The 11,387-nt window shown below is 49.1% G+C and overlaps 1 protein-coding gene across 1 annotated transcript; it reads right to left on the reverse strand.

Annotated features, from left to right (window-relative positions):
* Window positions 1–3,398: 3,398 nt before the first annotated feature.
* Window positions 3,399–10,962, reverse strand: LOC129398264 (speedy protein E12-like). The gene is made up of 6 exons (XM_063606248.1): window positions 10,833–10,962; window positions 9,638–9,856; window positions 8,547–8,605; window positions 7,239–7,324; window positions 4,586–4,829; window positions 3,399–3,503 (listed from the first exon to the last, which is right to left on the reverse strand). Exons 1-6 carry the CDS (start codon window positions 10,960–10,962, stop codon window positions 3,399–3,401), a joined length of 843 nt encoding a protein of 280 aa, XP_063462318.1.
* Between the last annotated feature and the right edge of the window lie 425 nt (window positions 10,963–11,387).

Consider the following 11,387-nt stretch of genomic DNA (forward strand, 5'->3'; position numbering starts at 1 on the left):
TCCCAGATCACACCACGGGCATGGACTGCAGAGATTGCGTCTTGTGAGTCTGTAGAAACAGTCAAGGCCTTGTCCTCTCTTAGGTCCAGAGCTCAGGTTAATGCAGATTTTCCCAGCCGTCTGTGCTGAAGTCCCTGTGGGGAGGCTCCCGGCTGGTTTCCTGTAGGTAGACAGCTACACATCCTGCCCTTCATTGGCTTCTTTTCATGAAGCTCCTGCTGTCTACAAAACATGTCTCCCTTTTCTTCTTGAACCACATCTCTGTTATTGAAACTCTAGAAGTCAGCCAGGCACAGTGGCTATGCCTGTAATCCCAGCGCTTTGGGAGGCCAAGGTGGGCGGATCACCTGAGGTCAGGAGTTCAAGACCAGCCTGGCCAACATGGCGAAACCCTGTCTCTAATACAAATACTAAAATTAGCCAAGCATGGTGGCCACTGCACTCCAGCCTGGGTGACAGAGCAAGACTCTGTCTCAAATAAAGAAAGAGAAAGTATCATGCTTTTCAGAGTTCTGTGGGTTGTTATAGTGAATTATCAAACCTGAGGACGTGGTGGGAACCTCCAAATTTGCAGCCAGTTGGTGAGAAGTACATGCGGTCTGTGGATACCCAAGCTTGCAGCTGCATCTGAAGCGAGGGCAGCCTAGCGGGGGCTGGTGGCCTTAACCTGTGGCATTTGATGTAACATCAGGGAGTTGACATCAGAATTACGTCACACAGGCCAGGTGCAGTGGCTCATGCTTATAATCCCAGCAATTAGAAAGGCAAGATAAGAAGATCGCTTGAGCTTGAGTCTGAGCCCGCAGTGAGCTATGACCGCACCACTGTACCCCAGTCTGGGTGACAGCACAAGACCCCGACTCCAAAAATAAAAAAGAAAAATCACAAAGAATTGCATGGCAGAGTGCCTGCCTTTCACAGCTTGAACTGTTGCAGGAACTTTCTTTTTTTCTTTCTTTCTTTCTTTCTTTTTTTTTTTGTGATGGAGTCTCGCCCTTTCACCCAGGCTGGAGTGCAGTGGCACCATCTCGGCTCACTGCAGGCTCCGCCTCCTGGGTTCACACCATTCTCCTGCCTCAGCCTCCGGAGTAGCTGGGACTACAGGCGCCTGCCACCGCGCCCAGCTAATTTTTTGTATTTTTAGCAGAGATGGGGTTTCACCGTATTAGCCAGGGTGGTCTTGATCTCCTGACCTCATGATCCGCCCACCTCAGCCTCCCAAAGTGCTGGGATTACAGTCCTGAGCCACCGCGCCTGGACTTTTTTTTTTTTTTGAGAGGGGTTGGGGAGACATATTCTCTGCTAGTGATTCTCCTGCCTGGTCTCGAACTCCTGCTGGGATCACAGGCGTGAGCCACCACGCCCAGCCACCTTTAGAGTTTTCTTACCACCTGGTTTTCCTCTCTCAATATCTTTCTCCCATTTCCTGCTTTAAAACTCTAGCTTGGGGTCTGGGCACAGTAGCTCATGCCTATAATCCCAGCAGTTTGGGAGACTGAGGCGGGTGGATCACTTGAGGTCAGGAGTTTGAGACCAGCCTGGCCAACATGGTGAAACCTTGTCTCTACTATTTTTACAAAAGTTAGTCAGACGTACAGGCGGGTGCCTGTAGTCCCAGCTACTTGGGAGGCTGAGGCAGGAGAATTTGCTTGAACGCGGAGGTGAAAGTTGCAGGGAGCCGAGGTTGTGCCACTGCACTCCAGCCTGGGAGACAGAGCGAGACTGTCTCCAAAACAAACAAACAAACAAGCAAAAAAACCCTGTAGCTTGGGATCAGCCTTCTCTTCTGTTGTTTTTCTTTAAAAAAGTAAAAATTAAAAATAGGCTTCAAGTGATCCTCCCGCCATGACCTCCAAAACTGCTGGGATTGTAGGTGTGAGCACTGCACCCAGCCTTATGTTTTTTTCTACATAAAAAACAGCACAGGATTATCTTCCAAAGCTAATAAATATGTTCAAATAACCACAACCCCATTAAGGAAAAATGTCACTTGACAGCAAATAATCAATCCAGACCACAATATGATCACACTCACTGTGAAGGTGAGAAAAGTTCATCTTTATTATGTTTCCCCAAGAGATGCACTGCACTGTTCTCTTCAAAACACACAGCTCGTGTCCTCCTTTAGAACACACATCCTCTTTAAAGTAACATACAAACATGCCAAAACAAGATAAAAAATTCCATCTGAATTCTCACATTTCAAACATACACTAAATATCAAATAAAAATTTATTTTTACAAGAATTTAGGGGAACTACCACATAGCTATAAATGTAATATATATGTTAACTAAGTATCATAGATAAAAACCATGCTCCCTTCAGCAGCACGTGTAATAATAGATACCAAGATTGAAAGGTAAAAGATTTAGGATGAAAAGAATCCTCTCTTAAAAAGGAAAACAAAATTATATGTATGTGTATACAACAGTTATAACACCCATCACACAGCTTTATAGAAACAGCATCTATTCAAAAATACCAGTATTTCCAAAATATTTAAAATAATATTGAAAGTAATAATAATATTTAAATAAATATATTTAATAAATATTTCAATAAATAAAATAATGTTTAAATAATTCTATACCCATGTTTTTCAAAATAAACCAATAAAATAGATAGTATATATTAGACATGTTAGTATATATATCTGAGACATGTTAAAAATCACAACTGAATTCTCACAATTCAGTCACAAACCTAAACAGCAAATAAAAATTTCTATCACCAGAATTATGTTTTTTTCTGGTGGGGAACTACCAATAGCTATAAATAGAAGAGATTATTATGGAAGTATCATAGATAAAAAGAGTGCTCGCTTCAGGAGCACATATAATAATACAGAAAAAAATTTAAAGATAATAAAAGATTTAGGATAAAATGAATTCTCACTTAAAAATGAAAAGAAAATTATCTTTATGTATATATAACAACTATAACTCTCATCAAAAAACTCTACAGGAACAGCATGTTTTCAAAAGTACAACAATTTCCAAACTATTTGAAATAAACCTATTAATAATTCAATGGCCAACATTTTCCAAACAAACCAATAAAATGCATAGTGTGCATGAAGCTATCTGTTACAGTCTGTGGCACTCATATTTCAGAAAGAATTCTGTGCCAATCTGAGCCCCTGCACTGTGCCTTCAAATGCTCCTGGACTGTGGCAAGCAAGTCCGTAAGAAACAGGACCTCCAGGTTCCGTCCCAGGGAGGTTGGCATTCAGCAATATAAAAAGGGAGGTGGTGCCGCAGGAAAGGGTGGAACTGGAAACACTCCTGGTTTCTTACTTTTCTCCAAGGACTCCTAGAAGTACCCCACCCCACCCCTGCTCCTTGGAGGACAACGTGATCACTGTATTCAGCTCTGTCAAGAATGGTCCAGGTTCTTCTAGATGATCTGCACAAATGGTTCCTCTCCTCCTTCCTGATGTCTGCCATTAGCACTGGAATAAAGTTCCTGCTGAAAATCCACATCTCCCCTGGGTCCGGTGTTCTGGAAGTGAGAGAGACAATGTCACACCTCAAGGAGGCAGCTCTCTAGACAGGAAGGTTATTCACGTCCCATGTCAAGTCTAGCTAGAGTTCAGAGCAATTGAGAAGTGCAATTTTATCTCCTGCCTTTCATTCTATACCCTGCTTGTGAACCATCGTGTTCAACTGTGAAACTCACACTTTGGTGACCCTGACTCCAAAACTTAATACACCCAAGGTCAGCCCCAGTGCTCTGCTTCATAGCAAGGACTTTGGGTGGGTCTTCCCAGGGAGTAGGGCACCCTCAGAGAATGTGGCTTTGGACTTCATCACAGCTGGGGCCTTTTGTGTCACTTCAGATCTAAACTTGTAACCGTGCTAGATCTGTTTCTAATGTGACAACATCAGGAACCACGAGTCCAGAAGCCTAATCCATAATCCTCCCTCCTCATGACGAAGTCTCATGCTCTGTGCTCAACATGGTTAGCTGCACAAGATGTAAACCAAAGCTTCACTGAACCCTCGACCCAAATCGGTAACTCAAGTGCGTCAATCATAATGAACCTCCCCGAACTCAGTATTTATGATTATTTTTGAGGCAGGGTCTCACTCTGTCACCCGGGCTGGAGTGCAGTGGCAGGATCAGGGCTCCCTGCAGCCCCGACCTCCCAGGCTCCAGCGATCCTCCTGCCTCAGCCTCCTGAGTAGTTGGGAGTAGAGATGCCTCCCACATCGCCTGGCTAATTTTTGTATTTTTGTGGAGAGGGGATATCTCGCCACGTTGCCCAGGCTTGAAGCCAGATCAAGCAATTGGGTTCCTTGGATTTCCGAAATAGACCCCAATATTCTGCCTTTACCCCGGAGGATGCAGATGTACCTTCTCTCAGGCCGATGACCTCAGGCCTCCACGGTCCCTGGAGCTCTAGGAAAGGTGGGCGCGATCTCGCGCCCACACCCAGTGCTCTGGGTCATAAGCCTGGATCTGGAAAAACAAACGCGCTTTGAGAAGACGGGGACTCCCCAGGATACCCCTCTCTCCCCTCGTCCAGCCTCCAGCCCACCCGATTCCTCCCCACATCCTCCACGTCCCCAGGCCCCACCCACCTCTTCCAACTCCTCCAGGGAAACCCAAGCCCTGCAGTGCATGTAACAGAAGAAGTGGAACCGATGCTTCCGGAACAAGGCTATCTGAGAGCAGTTCTTCCTGGCCCTCGGGTTCATGTAACGGCATAACTGGAACCAAAGCTCATGGAGCAAGGATATATGAGAGCGGGTCTCCTCGTACAGGAAGCAGATGATGTTTTGTTTGGGGGCCTCGTCGTCCTCCTCCATGTCATTGGCCAGATAGCTGAGGACAGAAATCAGGTTGCTGCTCAGGGGCACCACCAGGAGAGACCTCCGGCTGAGATCAGCTTCCCAGAGAGGAAGAAAAGGGACCGTCCCTAGCTCAGGACTGGCACCCACCCTGCAGAGAGCCATGCCTTCCTCAGGAGGGCTCTGCTGGACAGAGACCTGATCAAGGGCGTCTCCCACTCCTTCAGGATGGAGACAAAAACCCAACTGGTGACCAAGAGTGGTGGCTTAGGCCTGGAATCCCAGCACACTGGGAGGCCGAAGCAGGAGGATCACTTGAGGCCAGGAGTTTGAGACAGGCCTGGGCAACATAGCAAGACCCTTGTCTCTATTAAAAATATAAAAAATACGCCAGACGCGGTGGCTCATGCCTGTAATCCCAGCGCTTTGGAAGGCTGAAGCAGGTGGATTGCTTGAGACCAGGAGTTTGAGACCAGCCTGGTCAACACAGAGAAACCCCATCTATACTAAAAATACAAAAATCAGCCTGGTGCGGTGGCACACCCATTAGTCCTAGCTACTCAAGAGGCTGAAGCATAAGAATTGTGTGAACCCAGGAGGCGGAGGTTGCAGTGAGCCAAGATTGGGCCCCTCCATTCCAGCCTGAGACACACAGCAACACTCTTGTCTTGATAAATAAATAAATAAATAAATAAATAAATAAATACAAACTGTCCAGGTGTGGTGGCACAGCCCTGTAGTCGGAGCTAATCAAGAGGCTGAGGTGGGAGGATCGCTTGAGCCCAGGATATGGAGGCTGCGGTGAGCTATGATCTCACCACTGCACTCCAGCTTAGGGGACAGGGCAAGTCTGTCTCAAAAAAAAAAAAAGCAATTGAATACATTGATATTTTGCCAGGACCCTGCCTTCTACAGGCATCTAGTCTAATGGCACTGGGAGTAATCAGAGGAGATGTCCTAATCCCAATGTCACATTATAATAGGATGTAACTGGAGAGCTACGGGCATGCAGAAGTTGGAAGATGAGGGAAGGCATCACAGAGGCTGTAGGGTGAACCGACTTCAAGGAATGGGTGCTTCCCTTCAGAACCACGTGTGTGGGACACCCAGACAGAAAACACAAATGCAAAGTCAAGTGGAGGGCATTTGGAAGGAGCAGTGAAGCCAAGCCAGGAAACACCAAGATGGCGAGCCAGTGTGGTTGTAGAGATTGTAGAGAGGGTGGAATTGGCACTGTGGACCCTGGCCTCGATAGAGAAAGACATCAGCTAAGGAAGTTGTTCAGGTGGGCGGTGAGGTTGTCGTGCTTTGGAAAGATGTTCAGGCTGCACTAGGAAGCCCCTTGGCTTGGGGAGAGACTCCAGGAAACCCCAGCAGGGAGCATTTGACAGTGGATTCGAGTGATGCAAGGGGGACCTGGACTGTGACCTCTGTCACGGGAACCCAGAGGAGGTTGATGGCTTTTGCGGTTGATGTGGGAAGGAGAGAGAGAGAAGAACCGGAAACGTCTGCTTGCTGGGGGAAGTGTCATGTCCGCTCCTCCGCTCCTTTTCTTCTCCCCTTAGGAGCGGTTCATGGTTCCTTTTGTTTTTTGTTCTTTTTTTGTTTTTTTTTTGTTGTTTTTTTTTTTTTTTTGAGACGGAGTCTCATTCCGTCGCCCAGGCTGGAGTGCAGTGGTGCGATCTCGGCTCACTGCAAGCTCCGCCTCCCAGGTTCATGCCATTCTCCTCCCTCAGCCTCCCGAGTAGCTGGGACTACGGGAGCCCGCCACCACACCCGGCTAATTTTTGTATTTTTTTTTTTAAGTGGAGACAGGGTTTCACCATGTTAGCCAGGATGGTCTCGCTCTCCTGACCTTGTGATCCGCCCACCTCGGCCTCCCAAACTGTTGAGATTACAGGCGTGAGCCACCGCACCTGGCCTGTTTTACTCTTTTATTTGTACACTGGCATTGGAGTTTGTTTTGTTTGCCTGTTTTTTTTTTTTTTTTTTTGAAAAAAAGTCTCACTCTGTTGCCCAGGCTGGAGTGCAGTGGCTCAACCTTAGCTTACTGCAACCTCCACCTCCTGGGTTCAAGGGGTTCTCTTGCCTCAGCCTCCCAAGTAGCTTGGATAACAGGTGCACACCAACATGCCCGACTGATTTTTCTATTTTTAGTAGAGACGGGGTTTTGCCATGTTGGCCAGGCTGGTCTCAAACTCCTGATCTCAGGTGATCCGCTTGCCTCGGCCTCCCAAAGTGCTGGAATTACAGGCCTGAGCCACCACGCCCAGCCTGAGTTTCTTTTTAGAGACAACAGTCTAAGATACTATAATCCTGTCTTTTTTGTACACAGAATAAAGAGGACAAATAGGTGAAAGAATAAATGAAAGGCTGCAATCCCACTTCCCCCGCTGTCCCAGGGCATTGGATATTGATGGATAGGAGGCAGCAAACCACTCACAGAGCCAGGAAGAAATGAATGCGTTGGTATTGCCAGGAGGGGAGGCCGGCCCGGCTGAAATACGCTATGACCATAGCCAGGAGATACTGATGGAGAGAAAGGAACACAGAGAGGGAGAGGTCACATCTTGGGAGAGGAAGATTGTGGAGATAGTGGAATGGGGGTCTGGGGAGGGGTTGCCCATCAGAGAAGGGACCTCAGCATTGGGGTGACTGTGCTCATGTGGAAATTGCGGGGTGGAGGGGTATTCGAAGGTCGGATGCAAATCCGAGAAGCCGGAGGAAGGGTTTTCGGTGATGCTCCCAGGATGGTGGGCTCTGATGGGATCTTGGGAGGGGGTGTGTCTAGGTCGGCTGGTGTCAGGAGGGTCTTTTGTGTGCCAGGCAGAGAACTGTCCCAAGGAGCTGAGAGTAGAGGGCCCAGGAGCTTCAGGACTGCAGCCAGACTGTGGCCCAGGGCTCAGATCCCAAAGGACCCATAGGAGAGGCAGGGGCCACTCATTCACTCTGCAAGAGACCAGCAGAGTCCTGAGAGAGATGCTGACAAATCATAAAAAGACAAAGAATAGCCGGGAGTGGCAGCTCAAGCCTGTGATCCCAGTACTTTTTGAGAGGTGGAGACAGGAGTATCACATGAGCCCAACAGTTGGAGAACAACCTGGGCAACACAGCGAGACCCTGTTTCTACGAAGATTTCAAAAATTCATCGAGCATGGTGGCATGTGCCTAGTCCCAGCTCCTCAGGAGTCTAAGGAAAGAGGATTGCTTGAGCCCAGGAGTTAGAGTGAGCTATGATCATGCCACTGTACTCCATCCTGGGGAGCAGAGCTGGACTCTGTCTCAGAAAAAAAAATGTGTGGGTGCCAAGACTCAAGACCATGGGAGCTGGTCAGACACAGTGCTGATGTCTGTAATCTCAGCACTTTGGGAGGCCAAGGCGGGTGGATCACCTGAGGTCAGGTGTTCGGCACCAATCTGGCCAACAGGGCAAAACCCCGTCTCTACTAAAAACACAAAAATTAGCCAGGCGTGGTGGTTCACGTTTGTAATCCCAGCTGCTTGGAGGCTGAGGCACGAGAATCGCTTGAACCCAGGAGGCATCAGCTGCAGTGAGTCAAGACCGAGACACTGCCCTCCAGCCTGGGCAACAGAGCAAGACTGTGTCTCACAAAACAAAAACAAAAACAAAAACAAACTGTAGGAGCATCTGGTGGGAGGTGGTGGAGGGAGAACTGTGGGTTTGGAAGCTGCGCCCTCCCGCTGGCCGTGCGTTAGAACAGGAACACAGTTACATAGAGAACAACCTTACCTTGTCCGACACCCTCAGATCTTTGTCCCAGGCCAGGAATCTTTTAATGACAGGATCCTCTGTGATTAGAGAGCAGATATCAGCGTGAGAAGCAGGACAGGGTTTCCGTGGGAGCAGCAGGGCAGTGAGGAGAAGTGTGCCTCCCGGGGGAAAGTCTCAGGATTGTGGCCGCGGGTGAGGTGGATGGGAGAGGGGAGAATGACTTTCACTGGGCAAGGGAGAGAGGCTCCTGCTCTGAGACTCCCCTGAGAAGAGGCCGAAGGAGGCCCTGGGTGTGAGAATCTACAGGATGTAGAGCTGGGAATCAGCCAGGACCCCCTCCAGCAGACACGGAGGGACCACTGCAGAGTCATAAAGGAATTCCCATCATTTCCTCATGAGGCAGTCACACATCAGGGTGTGACCATGGCCTTGGTATCCCTCACTATGGATGGAAACACTTAGGTTTAGAAAAGTCGGTAAGAAACATTAAGTTTCAGAGGGCACAGCTGAAACCACTTTTTTGATTTTTGATTTTGTTTTTCTTTATTTGATTTTTATTTTTATTTATTTATTAATTTATTTTGAGACAGAGTCTTGCTCTGTGGGCCAGGCTGGAATGCATTGGCCTGATCTTGGCTCACTGCAACCTCTGCCTCCTGGGTTTAAGCAATTCTCCTGTCTCAGCCTCCCGAGTAGCTGGAACTACAGGGATGAGCTACTGTGCCCAGCCTTGGTTTTTCTTTTGACGCAGACTTTTGCTCTGTCACCCAGGCTGGAGTGCAGTGGTGCAGTCATAGCTCACTGCAGCCTCAAAGTCCTGAGTTCAAGCAATCCTCTTGCCTCAGCCTCCCAACGTGCTGGGATCTCAGGCGGGAGCCACAGCGCCTGGCCCAAAACCAAGCTTTCTTATCCCAAGCACCGACCTTTATCAAGTCTACCTAATCCTCTGTTGTCTCCTAAGTGTCCCTCATGAGTGATCACTTCAGAGTCCTCCCGCATGGAGAGCTCACCCACTGGGGCATATTTTTCCCATTGGAAAAGTGTGGTTATTGGAAGTTTCCTCTTTAGAAAGAACAGGATTGGAGGTGCTCTCTGGGGTGTCCTCCTACCAAGCAGCCTGTTGAAGACCTCGTAGTACTCAGGGAGCACGAGCGACACTCGCCGTCGCTTCGCCTTCATCTTGAGGCCACACAGCGTCTCCGCCACCCAGGTCTCCTCAGGCTCAGGGGCGAGCTCCTGCTCTGGCTCATCGTCAGATTCATCCAAACACTCCCTCTTCCTTTTCCAGCCAAGGGACTTACGTGGGGGGCTGGGATCTACCCCAGGGGCTGAGTAAAGAAACCAGGCCACCGTGTAATGCTTCTGCAACTGATCACGTTAGACCCCGACCCCAAACCCCAAACCACTCTCCATCCTCCCCAGCCTCGCAGACTGCTGGCTTCTCCAAGCCACCTTTCTGACTTTCTCCTCTGCTCAACCCCATGTGCCACTCCTTCCCCTCCCCATTCTTCCCTCTCTCTGTCCTCAGAACACTGCCTCATATCCTTCCCTGGTCCCTGGCTCTCTGAGTCCCTCTTTTTTTTTTTTTTTGTTTCGAGACAGAATCTTGCTTTGTCACCCAGGCTGGAGTGTAGTGGTGCAATCTCAGCTCACTGCAACATCCATCTCCCGGATTCCAGTTATTCTCCTGCCTCAGCCTCTCAGGTAGCTGGGATTACAGGTGCCTGCCATAATGCCCAGCTCAATTTTGTACTTTTAGTAGAGACAGGGTTTCACCATGTTGCCCAGGCTGGTCTCAAACTCCTGGCCTCAAGTGATCCACCTGCCTTGGCTTCCCAAAGTGCTGGGATTACAAGTGTGAGCCACTGCACCCAACCTGAATTTCTCCATTCTTCCCACACACCCTCCCCAGGTTCTCCTTCCTGACCTCTGACCCTTCTTTTTTTCTTCCTCTTTTTTTTTTTTGAGACAGCATCTCACTCTGTCACCCAGACTGGAGTGCAGTAGCACGATCTCGGCTCACTGCAACCTCTTCCTCCCAGGCTCAAGTGATTCTCCTGTCTCAGCCTCCCAAGTAGCTGGGATTATAGGCACACACCACTACCGCCTGGCTAATTTTTGTACTTTTAGTAGAGATGGGGTTTCACCATGTTGGCCAGGCTGGTCTTGAACTCCTGACCTCAGGTGATCTGCCCGCCTCAGCCTCCCAAAGTGTTGGGGTTACAGGGGTGAGCCACCACGCCTGGCCCCCTTCCTTCGTCTTAGTCAATCGTATGCCACCTCTTCTTCCTCCAGTCCCCTCACCTGATGGTCCCGACACTTCATCATCCACCACCTCCTGGAGGGGGTACCCTGAGGTGCTCCGCTGGGGGCTCTGCTCTTCCTGGGGCTGCGGTTGATGGCTCATCATGATCTTTCCCAAAATCTGTCCCATCTCACCGAACCTAGTCTCTGTTCTGTCCTTGGTCTTCTTCTGGACACTGCTGGGATCCAGAAGAGTGTGTTATCAATTCTCGAGGCTGGGAGAAGTCAGGAGTGGAGAACAGCTCTGAGAAGTTACTGTTGTCCAACTGAACTGCCAGGTGCCGACAGAGTCCGGTCCCTCCAATCAGGAAGGTCGGAATCTCTGATGTCATCGTTCATGCCAACCTGGCAACTAGTTTGAACAAAAACACATGTAACTGCCAGGCTGATCTCTTGTCCTGGAGATCCTGGGTGAATGGTATCTCCTGCCACTGTCCCAACCTCAGACCACTGTCCAAAAGCATCTTCAGGGTCTCCGCATCCCTCTGTTCCCTGTCCCAGCAGAGGCTGTGTCCTCTCCGCTCAAAGCTTGAAGCGTATTGGGGTCTCCTCTTC

This window comes from Pan paniscus, chromosome 6 (genome assembly GCF_029289425.2).
Source record: "Pan paniscus chromosome 6, NHGRI_mPanPan1-v2.0_pri, whole genome shotgun sequence".
Taxonomy (NCBI): Eukaryota; Metazoa; Chordata; class Mammalia; order Primates; family Hominidae; genus Pan; species Pan paniscus.